The sequence below is a fragment of the Sapajus apella genome, unplaced genomic scaffold, assembly GCF_009761245.1.
Source record: "Sapajus apella isolate SASKATOON/1434 unplaced genomic scaffold, GSC_monkey_1.0 scaffold5, whole genome shotgun sequence".
In the NCBI taxonomy this organism is placed as follows: domain Eukaryota; kingdom Metazoa; phylum Chordata; class Mammalia; order Primates; family Cebidae; genus Sapajus; species Sapajus apella.
The window spans coordinates 20,354,387-20,375,782 of record NW_022436945.1 but is presented as its reverse complement, the minus strand read 5'-3'; the positions used below and the strand labels follow the sequence as shown (position 1 = coordinate 20,375,782).

Here is a 21,396-nt window from a genome sequence, read left to right as displayed (position 1 = left end):
CAAGAGCATAACTGCTCAATTTTTGAAGAGCATGTAGTTCTTCATGAAAAACACAGATCCAAAATAACTATTTTATCCTCATCAGCCATTACAAATGTGAAAAGGATGTTTTTAAAGCATTAGCAGGTATCTGTCTAAATACAAGGCCTAGTACATAAAAAAATAAAATTTAAGAAATTCAATGATGAAAATGTAGATAATCAGGTAAAATAAGTGAAACCCTACAATAGATTCTTATTTTTTCAGATTTAGGTGTGTGATCAATGTGGGCAAATGAAGGTTGGGTCAGAGATTGAAGACTGAAGACCTTAGTAAGTGCTAGGGAAAATAGAGTACTTTGACAGAAGGTAGTCAGAGAAGCCTCTGTCAGGACACAGAATTTGAAATAAAATTTAAATGAAAAGATTGCAGTTATGAAGACCTGAGGGAAGAAATTGTTTCAAGCTGAAGAATAATGAGTTCAAAGGCTTTAAAAATGTGAAATTTTTAGGCATGTTTGAGTGATTGAAAAGGGCTCAGAGTGGATTTTAGCAAATTGCTCTGAGAGAGAAAGGAGTGGACGTTCCAGACTCAGGCTACTATTCAGTCAGGGCATGCTTGTACCAATCTGGGAGACTGGATTTTATTCTCAATGTAATGGACAGCCACTGAAGGATTTTAAATAATGAAAGGACATACAGGTTGAGCATCCAGATACAAAAATCCAAAATCTGAAATGCTCTAAAACCTTTGAGCACCGACTTGGCACTGAAAGGAAATGCTCGCTGGAGCATTTTGGATTTCAAATTTGAGATGCTTGCATAGTAAGTACAATGCAACATACTAAAATCTGAAAAAAATAGGTAATCCAAAACACTTCTGGTCCCAAGCATTTCAGACAAGGGATATTCAACCTGTATGTCCATTTACACTTTAGAGAGGTCACTCCATGGAGATTTATTTCAAGAAGCATAGAAGTATCAGAAAAACAGATCAAATGTTGGTGACCTGTACTATGGTTTAGAGAAGGAAATGATGAACAGTGGTCAGATTTGGTATACAATTTTGAAGTAAAAATAACAGAAATTACTGATAGATTAAAATAGCATAACAAAGGAAAAGAACAAAAAATGATTTCTGTATTTTTTACCCTAAACCAACTGGTTGTATGTCAGTAGTCTTCACTCACAAGAAAGGTTTCTGCAGAGAATAAACTAGAATATTAGAGGGGGGAAATAATCAATAGTTTTACTTTTACTCTATTATGTTTGTAATACCATTAATAATGAGCAGTTATTGAGCACTTAATATGTGCCAAGAACATCTCTACTTTTATATGTATTTACTTATTTATATCTTTTACTTTTTTAACCCTCCCCAAAACGTCATGAAATAGTCCTTAGTATTATCCTCATTTTATGGACGAGAAAACTAAAGTACAGACATTAAGTAACTGTCTTAATCAGCCAGCTAATAGGTAACAAGAGCCAAGGAGAATCTGGCTCCAGAATCTACCATATGACCCCCTAACATATGCCTTCACCTTTAGAAAATCCAGGAGAGTGCTTTTACTCAGCCCAAGGGAGAAGTCTGGGATGGGATGGTGATATATAAAAACAAAATATTGGGGGCACTATAAGACTTAGACATCTATTAGAACCGGAGTAGCAAACTGACAAGATGTAGTCAGCAATGGAGGAGGAAAACCAGGTAAATATACTGATACAAAGTGCTCCAGAGAAGGGAATGAACATTCAAATGACAAGATTTAGAAAAAGAGACAGAATTAACCACCAGATTCAGCAAAAGAGATCTGGTGCCCTTAATAAGAGCCATGCCAGTGAAGTAGAAAGCACAAAATGAGTCCCATAGTACTAGATTAAGGGGACCTCAAGATGTGAGTAATGGAGAAGGACTACATAGACAACACTTTGACAAGTTTTGGTGAAGGAGATCAGAAACAAGGGGCTATTGCTGGAGGTGGTAGCTAAGTCAGAGATCTTATTTTAGTTATGTATTTTATGTTTGTCTTAGTCTGTTTCTGGTACTATAATAATCTTTAACTGGGTAGTTTACAAAAGCAGAAATTTATTTCTCACAGTTCTAAGGGCTGGGAAGTCCAAGAGCAAAGAACCAGTAGATTCAATGTCCAGTGAGGGCTGCTCTCTGCTTCCAAGATGGTGGGCCATTACTGTGTCCTCACATGGCAGAATAAAACTTGAACTCATTTCAAAATACACCTATGCGTGAAATTTTAATGTGCATTTAAGCCTACACTATGTTCTAGTGGATAAATTTCTTCCTCTCTATTAAGTAGAAGTAGAGAACTCTCTACTACTAGGTCATGCCAATTTACATTTAAACATATGGTAATACAACCTATTTTAAACACTGCTATGGTTTGAATGTTTGTGTCATGTCTAAAATTCATGCTGAAACTTAAACCCAATGCAACAGTGTTAAAAGGTGAGATCTTTAGGAGGTGCTTAGGCCATGAGGGTTCTGTCCTGATGAAGGGATCAGAGCCCTTATAAAAGGGCTTGAGAAAACTATCTAGTTTAAGTTTTATTCATATAGATTTCACTGTATGCTAGAATACCGCTAAAAATAGTAATCGTCTTCTTGGAAGTGGGACATTCTCTTGGATTTCCCCTTTCAATTCTGGGACATTGTTCCACAGCTTTCGTTGAGTAAGTGTTATATCTTCAAGGTCCAAACAATGAAACCTTCTAGCTCTCTTCTAAATCTAGTCATCCACCTTACTACATCAATTTACTTGCATATGCTGTGCATGGAGGCTTATGCCTGTAATCCCAGCACGTTGGGACACCAAAGCAGGATGATGGCTTGAAGCCAAGAGTTCAAGGCCAGCCTGGGTAACATAGCAAGACCTTGTCTCTACAAAAAAATTTAAAAATTACTTGGGTATAGTGATATGTGCCCGAGGTCCCAGTTGTGAGCAAGGCTGAGCCAGGAGGCTCTCTTGAGCCCAGGAGTTCGAGGCTGCAGTGAGCCATAATCATGGCATTGCGCGCCTGCTTGGTGACAGAGCAAAACCCTGTCTCTAAGAAAAAAAAAAAAAATGTACTTGAATAACTTGGCAGCTGGTGTTTTATTGTTGTTTTTCTTGTTCCTATTATTTTCTCTTTTATAAATCATCATTATTCTAGATGACTTGGATGATATATACCCCTATTTAGGTTTAAAATTCTTTTGTTCTTATATTTTAGTGACAGTCACTTCTACTCAGCTTAGGCAATTCACACTCATAGACACAAAAAGGGCTGTTTTGAAACAAAAAAAAAAAGCTCTACTGTAATATCTAAAAATTGTGAAATTCTCCTCTCTCATCACCTATCCCACTCACTCATGCCCAAAAAACCTCCCCTTAAGCTTCAAAGGCTAATGACCTCCGTGGCTTCACTCTTCCCTGAATTAGCAGTGTCTAATCCTTCCTGGTATGACTTCCTTCTCTCCCTAATTTTAATCCCCCTGATAAACCATTTTCAACACACTTTCATGGGTGCAATTGATTTCTTCCCTTCTTTAACCTTCTCTCGCAGCTGCCTTGCCAATCCCATTACCAAATCAGTCCTACCATCTGTTTGCTCTCCTCCTCCTCCTGGGCTGCCAAGAGTTCCTGAGAAAATTGAATAACCATGCTGATTGACTCTGCTACAAATTTATGATTTCCGATGTCAGCTGAACCTTCAGAGCTGCTCAGCAGCCCTATTACTCATCCCTACTTGGCTGGTCTTTCCATTCCACACAGCAGCTGTTCCCACCACACCCTCCTCAGATCCCCACCCTTATCCTCATTCCCCTCAATCTCAACACATGATTTCCCCTCTTACTGCTGAAAATATTGAGCCAATCAGGTGTGAACCCCTTCCGCTTCCCTCCTCTATATCTCCAAATTTATCTGAATCTTTATTCATCTGGACCTCATTTTGCATCTTAAAAGAATGCTTATTCTTTTGTCCATCTGACTTTTTTATTCTACTTCTTCCTGCCTCTGCCAGGATCTTGTTTGATCCATGTACTTTCTCCTTCCTGTTCAACCTCTAATTTTTTTTCAACCCACAAACCTACCTAAATTTCCCTATTTTGTAAAAGAGATCATTCCTTATCTCTTCCACTGCTGCACTGCTCTTTCCTTTTCTTTTCTGAAGAAATTCTTGGCAAAGAATTTACTTAAAACTGGCTCCATAAAACTTGATGTATTAACAATTTTCTTGCCTGGCTACCATACTGATGAAACTATAAGAAATGCTACAAAAATAGCCTTTTCTTACTTCGGTTTTCTTGATCTGAATGATGGGGGTTGGTTTAAAATGAATTCATTCACTTACTAACTTGCATAAAATTGAGCAAGTTATATAATTACCGTAAGATGTGGCACCCTCACATTTAAGTTGAACATGATTTATGAAGATCCATAAGTCACTTTTACATAATATAAGTAAATACATACTCTTGTATCCTACTTTTTTCTTTATAAGGATGCCCTACTTTCCCTTCAGCAAGTTACTTTTCACCCACTGAATTTAGTCCGATAGGACTGTTAATCAAAAAATGTTATCCTTCTCTAACCAAAAGGTTGGCTAGTTTCTCTAACAGGACATTTCAGCAGCATTCTCTCTCTGGAATCTGAATAGTGAGCAAAGGGATTAAATAAATTAGCATAATTGGATTTAAGTCATTCCAGCAGTAGTGTTTGAAAGAGAGTTTACCAGCTCCTATTAACATCTCAATTTACTTCTACTCTCTGGTGCTGGAATACACCTGTCTCTTTCCTGAACCTGTTTCTTCATCCTCCACTAGGACCTTGTGAGTCCCATGTCATGATTCATAAAACTTTCTTTAGTTTAAAATATTAAGTGATAAATGAGATAATTTGTACAATATCTTTAGTTTAAAGTTTAGCAACCTAGTAGAGACTGACTTGATTTTTTTAATTATTATTGCTTTTGATGTTATTATGTTGACTCCATGCATGCTGAAACACTCCTTCTTTAGTTTCTATCATGATTCTCCTGATTCTAAGTTTACTTTATTTGCGTTTCTGTTATCATCTCCTTCCATGGTTCATCAGTATTAGCATTTTGCCTTCTTCTGTTTTTTTTATTCTCCATTTGCATATATTCCCTGGGGATTTCATTTACTTGCATGGAGTCACCTATCACTAAATGCAAATAAATTGTTGAATTCTGTCCTCCTAATGTTTATCTCTCACATTTCAATTTCCACTGTCTTATTAAAATGTTCAAAACTAAAATCTAAAGCAAATATCTTATCCACTACTATTTTCTCTTTTCCCCAACACCTACTCTTTGCCCAACATTGAATCACCTACCAAATATTTTATATCCTTCTGTCCATATGCTTCTTGATCTGTCTCCAAGGTCAGTGTCCAAGGACATGGCATCAAATTCACACAAGCAGACTTCATCAGACTGCCCTAGTCCCCTGACAAGCATCCCTTCCTCCAGAGTTTTCCCTATAACTTGTCCTTCACTCTATCAGTAGAGGCAACTTCCCAAAACAAGTATTTAGTTATCTCTTGCATGAAAACTTTCAATGACTTCCAAATGTTTATAGGATAAATACAAACTCCTAAGGATAAAATTCAAAGCCCATCTCTGGCTAAGTCCAGTTTCTCTTTCCAGTTCCCATCTAGTCACTCATCCCATACTCTCTATACTTTAATCACACTGGATGATGTGCCTTTTGTCTAATAAATGATGAACTGTGATACCTCCATAACTTAGTTCATGACATCTTATTTAGTTGAAATGCCTTTTTCTTCTGTCCTAGTTTGAGGAAACTTAATTTAGTACAAGGTGCAACTCAAAAGGTTTTTGTATCATTAAACCTTTCCCAAATATCCTCAATTTTCCTGTCTATCTCTGTCTTGCTATAGCACTTACAACACATCTAACTATCATGGTAGTGAGGTTCTTGAGAGCACAGATATTATCTTTCCCATACTCAAATTCCCAACATCAAGCACAGTGCCTGGGCTAAAGCAGGTGCTCAACAATTATTGCTGAGTAATTATAGACTTCTGGTTCCTTCAAATTGAAAAAATACATTTTCAAATATATATATATATATATATACACACACACACACATATATGAAACATGTATATAAAGAAAAATAAATATTGCAAAAAATATATACAAATATATGTTTGCGTGTATATATCCAAAATAATCTACCATTTTTATACATCCATACTCCATTAGTTAGTGCTTCAGCCAAGTCAGCTCATCACTCCACGCTGACATTAGGATCCCTAATATACTTTACTTATGATATTCATAGAAGTTATATTCATAAATAGCAAATTAAAATGAGGGAAAATGCTAAATCATATGCAATAAGATATTCCAAAAATATGACATATTTCAGATTACATTTTTTCATAATTACATTTTTTCATAAGTCTGGTAAAAAAAAAACACTTGACTTCTAAGTAAATTTTAAAAAGAAAACTTTTAACTCTTTGCATTAGAAAAATAAACTTTGAATTGTCATCTCTTGAGTAACAACATTAAAGGCCGTATTCTCACAGAAACTTATGAAAACTAATCAGAAATTCAGATAAATACACAATCACTTATAAGAAAGTATATGACAAAATATACTGAATGTGATTTATATGAGATTTTCTATAAATTTTATGATATTGCATAAACCAGGCATTTCGAAAATTATATGTGTGTGAATATCTAGAGAGCGATGGGATAAATATTGCATTGATACGGTACGGGCAACTTCTGCATTACACAGAATATTAAGAATGGCTTCAACCATACAGAATAACTTTGCGGGGTGTCTTTCTTGGAAAATTTAATATTACAAGTACTGCACATTAATCATTATTCATAGGACAGGGGTTCTAAATTTTTGAAATGCTAGATGGCCCCTAGCATGCCACAGGCCCTTTCGGCTCTAACAGATTGAAGCTGAATTTCCTTGATTTCAAGTCAAAGATCAGACATAAAACATCCAGGCAGAAAACAGCCAGTCTAGTAGAGTATCTTTTAATTAGAATTAAAGGTGAAAAAATAAAGGAGAAAAAAAGTAACTCTATAGACTACGTCTCCGATATTGATGATCCTTAAAATGTCACTGTCACAGAACTGCCAGAACTGTCTTACTACAAATGGAATCATATGAATTGTTTTATATTTTTTTCAAAGAAAACAATGAGTCCTATTAACTACAGAACTGTGTAAATCATATTCATACTATGTGCAGCATAAATTCCTTTTTTAAAACCAGGAAGCGCAAAAGCAAACAACTTATTTAAAAAAAAAATAGTAATATGCTGCAAAGTACAAAAATCAAGGAAAAATACAGCCTGAAATAAAAATCAGTTTATAGCTTGAACAGTTAGTTCAGGGAAGGCTAGAGATAGAAATGGGATGCATGGATCCGCTAGCGATGGTTCTTTAGCCTTCAACATCAAGACGGCCTCCTAGACATGATCTCATTGAGATCATAGCTTAACACCAAGGAAAGTCTCTTTTAACTGTTAGTATTCAACAAAGTAATTTAAAAAATTTATATTAAAGTTATGCCATATCATCACACATAGACAGTTTAACTGAACTCTGTTCACAGAATGGTTTTGTGCTTACCGATTTTTGAAACCATGCATTAATATGTTTCTCGTTTGTTGTTAATTATACTTATTCCTCAACTAAAGAAGTAAGTCTCATGTACCAAGCATCATATTGGTGCTTAGAAATGACCAGATGTGACTGTCTCTACTACATCCTATCTTACATCAATTATGGCCGCTAATGCCACAAGGGTTCTAAGTTTAATGGAAATATGTCTCAAGTAAGCACACAATCCAAATATATTTAGGGTTATTTGCTTCTTCTTTCTATAGTGCTTCCTCTGTGCTGTCATGAAAGTTCTTCTTCTGAAAAATCAGGACATTCTCCCCTGTCTTTAAGGAACTGAGCTGTCTGACTCCCATTTCTCCCAAGTTCAAGTTGAATCTCCTTCAACTTAAATGCATGTCTTAGATATTTTGATCCATTTTCCAGCCTCACTTTATACGATGCTGCCTAGACATCAACTTGTCCTCCACTAGAGACTGGAATCTTGGCACTGCATATTTATCATATATGGGTAGCCCATTTATCTTGGTAAAAATTGAATTCCTGCAATGTAGTAGATCCTGAGAAACACAAAAGAGTGTGAAGCTCTAATGAAGTTCACATTATTTTTTATAGATTCAATGGCTTTGTAACATATACATGTATAAACATGTGTATATTACCTCAACTGTAATAACCAGCATTTAATATTTTCTAAGAATGTGATAAACACAACACCTAATACACTGTAGGAACTCTATAAATATTTATTGCATGCCCCAGAAAACATATAATGTTCCTATTTATAAGCATCAAATGAATTCAACTATTGTTTAGTAAGCAACCTGGCAATCTACTACAATCGAGCCACTCTGCGAAGAACTAGGAAAGGGACAGGGAAATATGAATCACACCAGGATCTTCCCAGTGAAGACATTATGGAGTGAAAAAGAAAAACACACACATATACACTAGCATGCACACAGTATTCCATTATTAAAAGTAGGAAGTGTCTGGGCGAGGTGGCTCACGCCTGTAATCCCAGCACTTTGGAAGGCCAAGGCAGGCAGATCACCTGTGCTCAGAGAACACCCTGGGCAACAGGCGAAACCCCGTCTCTACTAAAAATATAAAAGTTAGCCAGGTATGGTGGTGTGTGCCTGTAGTCCCAGCTACTCGGGATGCTGAGGCATGAGAATTGCTTGAGTCTGGTAGGCAGAGGTTGCAGTGAGTCTGGTAGGCAGAGGTTGCCTGGGCAACAGAATAAGACTCCGTCTCAAAAAAAAAAAAAAAAAGATGAAAGCACTAACAACTTGATAATTAGGAAAAGCTTAGTAAAAGAAGACTTAAGGCAGGTAGGATTTACTCATGTAAAATTAGAAAGAGAATTGCAGGAGATAACAGTATGGGTTAGGAGAAGCTGGCAGGGAAGTATAAAGCATGTAAAGGCCTTTGAAAGTTACCAGATTTAGTTGGAGAATAGAGTTGTAGAAGAACAGAAAGTAAAGTGGGAGAGGGAGTTTAGAACCAGAAGTAGGTGATTCTAAGTCAAGACATTTAAAATGTATTTATTAAAAACAAAACGGCACTGGATGTATCTGAGCCACTCAAACGAGAAGTAAATTGTTCTGTCCTTGCAGGAATCTGAGGCAGCAGTCTATGGAATACTTTAGTCCTCTATGTAATATCTGAATCCAGTATACACAATTTGTCCACAAACTGTAATATCAGATCAACTAAGCACTTCAGGCCTAACCACGATCTGTTACATTTCATAGTTTTGATCAGTTAGCACAGCAGTACATAGAAAAAGAGAACTCTGGTTTTTTGAAAAAACACCTATTCCATGTCACAATATGACTAGATGGCACAATAAGTGGAATGGCTGCTAATAACAGTCATCAGTGCTTATCAATTTCAAATTCAGACTAAACAGTAAATAACAGTGACTACCGGGCAAGTCTGTTAGGCCCCCTACTGAAAAGTAGTCAGTCTAAAGATCCAACTGTAATATAGCTTTGAAAACCAGTTAATAGGAAAAACTGCAGTAAAATATTTGAAGAAAACTGGAAAAAAACATTCCTAAACCTCAGAGTTAAACAAAACCGAATGGCAACAAAAATGTTACAGCAACAGCTGAGAAGACAATGTCAAGGCTTTAAAGGTGTTTCTCATTGGACACAACAGCCTCGCACCTTTTATTAATATAATTCCAAATACTCATAAAAAATGGAGGTGAGAATAGGAACTTACCTAATTACTCTGTTGAAGTCTACTAGAAAATAAATAAACCTGTTACACATTTTTTCCGTGTTTGTTTTAATAAATAGCTTCTATAATAACAGGGGAATATAGAAACTCTCATTCTCACAATGATAACTAAATGTGAGCACCGGTCATAATCATTTTTATTATGTTCCTATTTACAATACTTACAATACTTGTACTATTTACAAGTATTACCATGTTTTATGGGCATGTCCATATATTCTAAACAATTCAAAAACATACCTTTTTAAAGTCTTGATAAACAGCAAGTGTATTTATCAAGGTTGTGAAATCTATACTAACAAACAGTTTTAATAACAAGTTTAGATGCCTGCAAACATTTAAGGAAATTAGGGTTTAATGTCACACATATTTGCAACTCTCATCCCGGCCTAGTTAGTGACTGGTGGAAGATCTTTGGAAAATATGTTTTGTTTTTATTTTTATTTATATATTTTTTGGAGACAGAGTCTCACTCTGTTGCCCAGGCTGGAGTGCAGTGGCGCGATCTCAGCTTACCGCAACCTCCACCTCCCAGGCACTGCAACCTCTGCCTCAGCCTCCGGAGTAGCTGGGACTACAGGCATGTGCCACCATGCCCGGCTAATGTTTTGTGTTTAGTAGAGACAGGGTTTCACCATGTTAGCCAGGATGGTCTTGATCTCCTGACCTCTTGATCTGCTTGCCTTGGCCTCCCAAAGTGCTGGAATTACAGGTGTGAGCTACTGCACCCAGCATGTGTTTGTTTTTAATAGCAGATTGTACCTAGATGCATGTATGCCAGGCAATGTTCTCTTTGCATTGCGATCACTTCTAGAATCTTAGGTCAACCAGTAAGTGAGTAGCTTTGTGACTTGTGTCACATTTCCTTTAACCACAGCTATTATTTAGTTTCTTTCCATATGCCAGGCAGTGCTGTGTTAGACATTATGTTATGTATGTTTTATGTAAAATGTTCACTTACCCACATTTCCAAATAATGTCGTTGGAGTGTGCTATTATCTTCATTTAAACACATGAAAGAGCTGGGTAAGGTGGGATTTGACTGTAATTCCAGCTACTCTGGAGGCTGAGGCAGGAATGTTGCTTGAGCCCAGGAGTTTGAGTCCAGCCTGGGCAACATAGTGAGACCTCCATCTCAATACATATAAATAAATAAATTAACCAGGAGAGATTAAATAACTTGCCCAAAGTCTCAAAGACTGATACACATTGGTGCTCTAAATAATTCATCTTTTAATTTAGAAATTATGTATAGCTTTAAATTATATATTTTCATAGAAAATCCAAGAGGAAGGAAATATACTAAATAAATGTATTTAAATTGAAAGGTCACTGTCAGATAAAATCATTATTACTTAACTATCAGATCAAAAATTAAACTGCAACTTTCTGATTGTCTGATGATATCATGCCATCAAAATATAAAGAACTGTAAGTATCACCCACCTTTGTGTTTGTCTCAACAAAAATGCCTACTGGATAATTTTTTTTTTTTTTTTTCGGGACGGAGTTTCGCTCTTGTTACCCAGGCTGGAGTGCAATGGCGCGATCTCGGCTCACCGCAACCTCCGCCTCCTGGGTTCAGGCAATTCTCCTGCCTCAGCCTCCTGAGTACCTGGGATTACAGGCACGCGTCACCATGCCCAGCTAATTTTTTGTAGTTTTAGTAGAGACGGGGTTTCACCGTGTTGACCAGGATGGTCTCGATCTCTTGACCTCGTGATCCACCCGCCTCGGCCTCCCAAAGTGCTGGGATTACAGGCTTGAACCACTGCGCCCGGCAATTTTTTATCACAAATTCAAATTCATTCTTATTTTACAAAATAGAACTTTCTATTGAGTGTATTAAAAATAAAAATGTCTAATTTTTATATACTTTGCATGTCATTCGCCAAAAATCCCTACTGAACAAAAAGTGAGCCATTTGAGTTTATGTGTTCAACAAAGAAAAGAGACAAGGAAAAAAATTAACTTAAATGTCTCTCTTCTTATAACATTTTGCATAACAATGAATTTAGATTTCCATAAATACACAGTTCTGTGTGCAGTGAATTATCTCTGAATTACATAACAATTCTAAAGAAATTCCAAATGATATCTTTACATTAACTGCCAAAAGAGTCTATGAAACAATTTTTAAGAGGGGAAATAAGAGTCCTCTGTGGACCTACTCTATTATACAAATTCAAAGGAAACTAATAGTTTAATTATACAGTCATAAAACAAGAGGCCAACAGCTTCCAGTGATTACGAATGCAAGCTTGACAGAATCTTTGGATATCAGTCAGATTCTTCAAATGTTTCATTTTTTGCGTGTTTTGAATAGTAAGCAGCATAAAATGAAGAGAAAAACACCTTCAGGAGATTTGCTGTGTTTTATAGTCCAATAGTCACAACTCTTGTAGCCCTTCTTTATGCTGCTGCAAAATGGCAGAACCAATCTTCTGGTAGATGACTGTCTTTGGCTCTGCAGAAAATTTTATCTCATGTAATAAAGACAAACACACACAATTTGAATATGTTCTCACTGGGGAGGGGAGGAGAGAAGATATGAGAAAATCTTTTTATGTCTTGCATGCAACAAATCATTTCTAATATGCATATTTCTTTTCCTCAGGTTTGTCCAAAGGCAGAGTTCCATTGTGACTCTCCAGAATGCTGTCCTTTCTAAGAAATTTCAATGGCCTTAATAGAATCCTATGAATCACATTATTATTCAAAAACATAATTATCCTTATACATCTTTTATGTTTGCTCCCAAAATAGTGAAAGGTACTTCTTTATCTAAGTGAGTCCTTTACGCATTGATTTGTGGGTCATTTGGAATTTAAAATGTAGTTCCTTTAAAGCTATTGTGCACATAGTTATTTAACATGCTTTGAGTTTGTGGAAGTATTTCATACCATCAAAATGCCTTTTAAAAAAATCTGTTCTGAATTCAGAAACAAAGTATATGCATGTTCTCATGTGTTCAAGTGAAGAATTATGTTTAATTCTGCCGGTATGTGACACAGCCGTCAATAATTCTGCAGCTTTTTCTTTTTCTATGTTTTTGATTGTCTTCACTAAACCATTGGGAATACAATGGCTTAGGTCACAACATGAAACATCATGCTAATTAAAGTGCTAATTAACTGGTATAAGAAATAAATTGCATGAAATAGACTGTTGTATTACTTTGTTTTAACTTTTGTATCATTTCAACTTGGTAACCGCTAATTTAGAATCTTCTAATCATGCTCTTTAATCCAAATGTTAATCTCAAATGACAAGAGCACACATTTGCTGAGCAGTAGTGCAAGATAAATATTGCATTTCTTCCTACTATTTAAAGTGGGCTATGGAAATTAAAAGGTTCTGTGTTTGCGTTCTCCTTGGTATTAATTTGAATACAACCACTCTTAAGGTTGGACTAATTGGAAGTAAGCCTCATAAACATTTTCACAAACTTCTCAATCTAAATAGCAAGGCATTTATGTAACTATTCATCAAAGGATTTTTATTTAAAAAGCCATGCAATAAATTCGATTGTTTCCTTAATATCATCAGTGTCTTTCTTAACATGTAATTTTTATCAGTTACATAACTTTAACAATCAGGCTTCAATTTGGGGTTGAAAAGATGGCATACACTTTTATGTAATAAGTATGCAGGGTTTTTAAAAAGTCAACCAGCAGAATGTTAGAATACTGTACCCACTCGAAATGTATTATCGGGAGGCAGCCAGTATCTGATCTTTCTGGAATGCACATACCAAATGTCTGCTTCTTTTATAAGTCTGACACATAGGGGAGAAAAAACCCATGCTGACCCGCCTTTAACTGCTAGAAACACAGAAAAGAAAGATTATAAACCTGGATCCCCCTCAGCTCCTACTGAGAGAGGATTTTCACTGACACAATTGGGCAGTAGCCAATTAGAAAACAGACTGAGCTGTACCTGATCTCAGAGCCCCAATCTCTTAAAATTGGAAATGTTAATTTTTCCTCTAACATCTAAACACATAGGCTAAGAACGTACATTTTTAATCACCATAATTTTAACTATTCACTAGACATTTTTTAAAAAGCAGCATAAGATAGGTTATTACGGCATTAACATCCATAAAAATAGAGTAGCCGGCCCTTTTATAAAATCTGTAAAAATGATTGAGACTTTTCATTTAATGAAAATCTGAAGTTGGTTTTGTTTCTTTTCTGATGCTCAGTTACTAAACTCTAACACTAAGTTAAAATATAACATTCTCGTATTTTCACACGTGATACTATGTACCCCAAGACCAGAGAACCATTTCTGAGGGCAACATTTTCCAGCCACAATTATTAATCAATATATTTCTTTCAAAAAGTCGTTTCAAACAAGCAAAACTGATCATTCTCAGTGGTTGCTTATTTTATCTTCTCCAACATACTCTTAGTTAACTATTTCCAATGAAAGCCACTGACTTTTCAGATATTAAACGTTATTCCAGTTCAATTCAGCAAGTATTTTTTTCCGTTCATACACTGAAATCTTATCATTTAATAAACACAGCACATTTGCTATTTAATGAAGAACTTTTAAAATAATATCCTTATCATATATAATAGACACATTAAATATTTGCAAAGAATAACAACTATTTGTAAAACAGTTATCATAATCACTATTAAGGTTTTATGATAATATGACAATTTATAATTCTTAAGTTTCACAATTCTTATGCTACTAATAGTTGGAGAAACTTGTATATGCCCTTATCATCATGGATAAAGTGATTTTCAAAAATTATTATTTGACCTTTTTGAAACTTTCATCATCAGTTTGTGACAGAGATTTGATTTTGGCTTTCACAGTTTCCTTTCACTTTTCTATGCCTAAAAAAATTACAGCTCACGGAGCACAAGATTTGAATTATATCTGAATTATTGAAAAACAGAAACTGGAGAACTTGTATCTGCTGGGTTTTGCTGAGTTTCACACAATAGCATATAGGGCATATTGAAGGCTTGGGGTTATCGTTTCCATAGACATTTCACTTTTGAAAATGACATTATTTTGGTCCGTGAACATCTAAGTAACTACTACACTCTAGCCATACATCAATTATAGAAACAACAATAAGAAAATTAATAATTGCTGGCATTTAATGAGCTCTTCTTATGCCATCCATACATTGCCTGGATTAATCTAATCAACAGTCATAACTAATTTATGAGGTTTAAATAGTAAATACTGTTAATAACTTCATCTAAAATATGAAGAAATGGAGGTCATAAGAAGTAATTTGTCCAAAATTCACTCAACTTGTAAACATATGAACCACATTTCAAACCCAAGCAGGCTGAATTCCAGACACTGCATTCTTACTCGCTATGATATTCTTCCATTTAGCACAGGACATTGTAACAACTAGCCTGCATGGATGGCTGTATCCCATTAGGCTGTGAACACTCCCTGTTCAAAGAATGCAGTTGCTATTGTCCTCATTCTACCTAGATTCCAGGGGAAAGAGACTCATTTTCAAAATATTTTTTATACAAATACCACATATATACAGTAACATACATTGAGCCCACAAAGCAGGCAAATTAGAAACGAATTTCCCTTTTTTCCTGTCTATAGTATTTGTTTATTTATTTATTCATTTATTGATTTTTGGGTTTTTTTGAGACAAGGTCTTTCTCTGTCACTCTCGCTGGAGTGCAGTGCCGCAAACATGGCTCACTGCAAGCTTGACTTCCCAGGCTCAAGCAAACCTCTCATCTCAGCCTCCTGAGTAGCAAGAACTACAGGCACATGCCACTAGACCTGGCTAATTTCGTTTTTTATGTTTTGTAGAGATGAGGTCTCACTATGTTCCCCAGACTGGTCTTGAACTCTTAACCTGAAGTGATCCTCCCATCTCGGCCTCCCAAACTGCTGGGATTACAGGCATGAGCCACCATGGCTCAATATTTAAAGGCTACAATATTTAAAGCAGACCTTCTATATCAGATTTCATCTTCATCCAATATTTCTGCACGCTAGAAACTTTGAGTACCTTTCCCAGCTAAGTCATGCAAGTTGAATCCATTAAGCTACTGAATGTGTGATTTAAGGAACCACAGAATTCCTCTCTGCATCCCTAAATAGTTCCCTATTTATTACTATTGGTAATTCATAAATCAAAGCTCTGAGGCCCCTCTGAGTGTTAAATCTGGCATCAAAGCCCAGTTCCACTTCCTGCTAGTTCTGTAGCTCTGCAGTGACTGAAACTCTGCATCTCATTTTCCTCATCTGCAAGATGGGTATCATGACAATAACAGTATCTGCTTCAGCAGGTTAGTAAGAATATTAAAAGAGCAATTAATATATGACCTCTACAAAGTTGACTCAGTAAGTTTAAAAAATTATCAGAGAAATATTAGAATCAGTTCAATTAAGCTATATTTACCAAAACAGGGAAGTGAAATAATAGCAGTCAATAAAATAACAAGAACTATAACCAAAAGCAAGATTTTGATCCTTAATAGCATATTTTAGATTTTGTTTTATATTTTAGTGAAATTTTTATTCATGTGAGTCCAAATCTAATGATGGATTCTGAACATAACTTTTCAATTGGTGATTCTCATTCACAGCTGCTCCTCTGCTGTAGATAGCCATTTTCCTTGAGCCAAGTTTAGTCTTCCTTTTTTCCTCCCAAAAATAGAGGCAAGAGGAAAGGGTAGAAGGTTTATTTAGAAATAGGGGCACATAAGAGAGATTTAGTGGGCCGGGCGCGGTGGCTCACGCCTGTGATCCCAGCACTTTGGGGGGCTGAGGCGGGTGGATCACGAGGTCAAGAGATGGAGACCATCCTGGTCAACACGGTGAAACCCCGTCTCTACTAAAAATACAAAAAATCAGCTGGGCATGGTGGCGCATGCCTGTAATCCCAGCTACTCAGGAGGCTGAGGCAGGAGAATTGCCTGAACCCAGGAAGTGGAGGTTGCGGTGAGCCGAGATTGCGCCATTGCACTCCAGCCTGGGCAGCAAGAGCGAAACTCCGTCTCAAAAAAAAAAAAAAAAAAAAGAAAGAAATTTAGTAGGTGTCTCTCACCTAATCTTCTAAGGAAAATAAAGCATTAATGGGAATCCTCTAAGGAAAAATAATCTGCGTGTCTCTCGTCTAATCTTCTAAGGAAAATAAAGCATTAATGGGACAAAATTAAATTTCATAATCTCAGTGAGTTCTATCAATGGCCAGAAATGCTTCAAAATACAAAAATTCAAAGTGACCAGTGCACTAAATAAGGATTCCTGAAGATTATCCATGACACCTTTGGGATTCTGAAAGTGACACTACTTTGCAAGTCAGTATGCTGCAAAGAAGGAAAAAAAAAAAAAACCCTCTCTATATGTTTTCATTTTGCTTCCTACTGGTTCCCTGACCTTTCACAGTTGGAGTAGTAGCAGGAAACTGAAATAAATGCACTATTTTCTGTGTAAGGCACTTTGCAAGTAAACATTAATCGTGAAATTATAAGTCACAAGACTCCTCCGCCTGTTGCTTCTTTTAAAGCAGAGAATTACTATTAGATAAAGGAGCCTACAGCAATAAACATCAGGGGCTAGTGTTTCCTTCTCTTCTGAACTCAATCAGGCTGATCCAAGTCCAGAAATGCCTTTGAAGTGAAAGAGACCTTCATGTGCTGATCAATCCTTGCAGGGGTAAACAGCAAGAAAAACTGGCTCTTGCACTTTAATATTCTGCCAGGCAATGCATTCAACTCAATGAAGAACAAAAAAGTTTCCTCTGTTACAAATTGAGTGATTTTGTACTTGGGTATTGCTTGCTTCAATTACCTTAGCAGGGACCTATTGATTCCAGAACACGATAACTTCTACCTCAGTATATATTTCCATTAGGTTAAACTAACGATGAGGCAGCAACAACTGTAAATTCATACTGTCCCTCGGTCTTGTGCTTTGGGTCAGTTTAAGCGGAAACCAGCATGTGATTCTCTTAATACGAATGATCAATATTGTATTAATGTGATGAATATTAAGTATCTGTTTGTAACATTTCTAGGTTACCAAAGCCTTTGAAGATTTAAAATATTCTTAAAACCAGTAGTGTATTCCAAAACCCCACTGAAAAGTCTGAAATACCTGAGAACCTAAAAAATGTGTTCCTCATGTCTGGCTGCTTAGTGGCACAGCAAAATTTGACATCAAGACTTCTAACATGTCCAGAGTGTTTTTCTCCACACACTCTCATAATTATCTCAGTCAAATCTTTTCTCCTTAAGTGTCTACCATAAACTCTTTTCTCTCCAATCGTAAAGCTGTAGAGAGTGTATTCTAAAAGGCAGCAATATGAACCTATTTTATGTCCCATTATGTTTTAAGAGACTGTTAAAATAGGAAAACAGGCATTTTATAAAGTAGTTTTTTTTAATTATTTTGGTCACAAAAAATATTCAATACAATAGAATTATACAGTTTGTTGACTTATAATTAATTATAGTAGCATAAATAAGGACAAAAATCCCTGTAATATTATAGATACGGTACCAACTGCAGTTGATTGCCACATAGAAAGAAGAGGTAAAAATTTTAACTATAAAATTAATCAGCAAGATAAAAAGAAACGAGTACAAATAGCAGAGAACAACAGTTTCGAAATTATGGCACATGTTGACTACAAAAAATATGTGAATCTGTTTTAAATATTCAATACCTTATTTATGTTAATATATGATTACTTGTTATATAATTTAGGTTGAAGAAAAGTTGGGGGAAGTACATGTAACTTATTGGTAGAATTAAAAAGTTATAGTTAAAACATAGATATCTCCCTATTCTTTTTTTTCTTTTTTTTTTTGAGACGGAGTTTCACTCTTGATACCCAGGCTGGAGTGCAGTAGTCAATCTTGGCTCACCGCAACCTCCGCCTCCTGGGTTCAAGCAATTCTCCTGCTTCAACCTCCCGAGTAGCTGGGACTACAGGCGCGCACCACCACACTAGGCTAATTTTTTTATTTTTAGTAGAGACGGGGTTTCACCATGTTGACCAGGATGGTCTCGATCTCTTGACCTCGTAATCCACCCGCCTCGGCCTCCCAAAGTGCTGGGATTATAGGTGTGAGCCACCGCACCCAGCCTGATATCTCCCTATTCTTTTCTACAAGAACACCCATGATTCACATCCTGCTGCTATGTGAAACAGCCTGAAGGAGGACACAATGAGTGTCCAAATGTCTGCAAACTAATTTCACATGAGCTTACCCTCATTATTTTCAGACATTGTTACCATGTTAATTTAAATGGCTCAATTGCATTAAATATTATATTTAATTGGCAAATTGTTGCAGTCGTCATTCTATTTAAAATTGCTTCCTTTGTGAATAATAATCTTTAATAATGATAACAGAATGGCTTAAGACAGTTTACCTCTTTACATTCTAGGTAACAAACCGAAGTGCAAATGTTCATCATTAAATTTTACCTTCCTCCCCTTGTACACACACCACACAAATGCATACACATACACTCACACCCATACAAAAATTAGACTTTATACAATATCTTCAATTGAGAAAGTAACTATAATGCAAAGAGGTACTTCCTGCATGCAATTCATCCTTAATAAGTTAAAAAAGGCCCTCTCTGCATATATAAATGCATAGGACCACAAATTTAAAAGGCCAGTCTCCTATTGATGTAATGGCCATACATTCCTCGAACACTTATATGGTTAACCCTAAATTCGGTTGGAAACTGAGTAACATGTCTGTGAGCTCTACTGTGATCTACCTGCTGCTTTTACACCATCATAAATTATGTTTCAACGAGTGTAATAATGGCCTAAATTTTATTTCCTCTCACGTTCACTAGATTCTCACTTTCCCTGATTGGCAATAGTATTTCTTCTTAATGCCTTATTAAATAGCACTGAATTGTCTAATTTTCTCGAATTTCAATCCTGAGGTATACATTTCCATTTTCTTTGTTGATCTAGCACAGGCTCAGGTGATTTCTATATAATGCATCCAATTAGTTCAAGCAAGGCAAATGAAATCACATATATATGAATCTCCACGATTAACTATAAACAGTAACAAGATACATATCTGCACTCTTTGCTTGAGTCCATTCAAATGCAACTGAAGAAAAAGAATTTCCTGTTCTTTTCATACTCCTGAGTATGGCAATATCTGATTCTGTTTCTCCACAGTAATTGATAAGATTGCAAAACCTCTCTCACATCCCTCCTTTATTCCATATTGAGAGCTTGATTTCTGTCACTCATTTGCAAAGCAGTTTGATTCCTTTTTGCAGAGATCTCATTTTAAAGCCATTGGTTTTTGTTTTCTTCAAAATCAAAGCTTCATTTTAATGAGTTAGTGATCCTGCCCCTTGGGAATCGATTTCTTTTTACACAAGAGAAATCCAGGTCTATTAGGATCCAACATATTGAGTTGGAACGTTGCATGTATTTCACTTACGAGCACATACATTCATTTTACACGATTCCTCAATGTGGCCAGAGGGGTTCGTGGTCTGCACTGTATCCACCTATAAAAAATACAAAAATATATGTCTGCTTTACAGGGATGTGAGTAGGGTTTTGCCAGCCTAGTTCCAAAGCTTGGACTGCACATCTTGGCTGATAGTATTCTTTCCTTCTTTAAGATGTATTTGCAATAGCCATAACCTCTCTCAGAAGTCATAGAGACATAACAGTCCTCACTGCAATTAACAACCCTAGGGCATCTAAATCAATACAGCTGGCTAATCTCAAGGATGCTGTCTCTGACAAGAGATGTTTGCATGGTATAAGAAACATTGCATTTAGTGTGTTTCAGAGTTCAAGCTTTTCTTTCTTTTTCTTTCTTTTTTTTTTTTTTTTTTGAGATGGAGTTTCGCTCTTGTTGCCCAGGCTGGAGTGCAACGGCTCGATCTCAGCTCACTGAAACCTCTGCCTCCCAGATTCAAGCAATTTTCCTGCCACGGCCTTCCAAGTAGCTGGGATTACAGGCATGAGCCACCATGCCCAGCTAATTTTGTATTTTTAGAAGATGTGGGGTTTCTCCATGTTGGTCAGGCTGGTCTCAAACTTCTGACCTCAGGTGAACCTCCCGCCTAGGCCTCCCAAAGTGTGGGATTATAGGGTTGAGCCACCGTGCCCCGCTGAGTTCAAACTTTTCAAGGCTATGAAATGTCAAAACAAGAGGGGCTGGGTGGGTGGGTATCGTGTGCTTCGTTTATATTACAAATACAAATAAGAATGAAATGGTAACTTTGCTGTCACTGCTTTTACAACTTGCACACACATCCCTAAGACCTCAGAGATGTGAGCTTGATCTGAATGTTCACACTCTTCCAAGTAGCTCTCATCTCTTAATGCAATCATTAGATAGCTCACTTTCTCTATAGAAATCAGGGTAATGCATATGCTACCAAAAAAATGGCCTGCTGATCTCTGGTCAAGGATGAATTACTCCCCTCTTCAAAGTCTTGACAATAAAAGGGCAACGCTTCCCAACTTTGTTTCTAGTTTGAACAAATAAAAGTG

The 21,396-nt window shown here is 36.3% G+C and overlaps 1 protein-coding gene and 1 long non-coding RNA gene across 9 annotated transcripts in view; one reads left to right on the top strand and one right to left on the bottom strand.

The window, feature by feature from the left end:
- The window catches only part of LOC116548070, an 854,356-nt gene that overhangs the window by 645,125 nt on the left and 187,835 nt on the right, over window positions 1-21,396 (top strand). The gene's annotated exons all lie outside the window — the stretch shown is intronic.
- PCDH7 (protocadherin 7) overlaps window positions 1-21,396 on the bottom strand; it is a 410,550-nt gene that overhangs the window by 323,339 nt on the left and 65,815 nt on the right. For 5 of the 8 annotated variants that reach the window (XM_032273691.1, XM_032273695.1, XM_032273705.1 and 2 more), the window contains exon 2: window positions 20,337-20,396. The exons of the other annotated variants lie outside the window; for them this stretch is intronic. In XM_032273691.1, coding sequence (XP_032129582.1) covers window positions 20,337-20,396 — 60 coding nt within the window. The remainder of the gene's footprint in view (window positions 1-20,336; window positions 20,397-21,396) is intronic. 8 annotated transcript variants of the gene reach the window in all.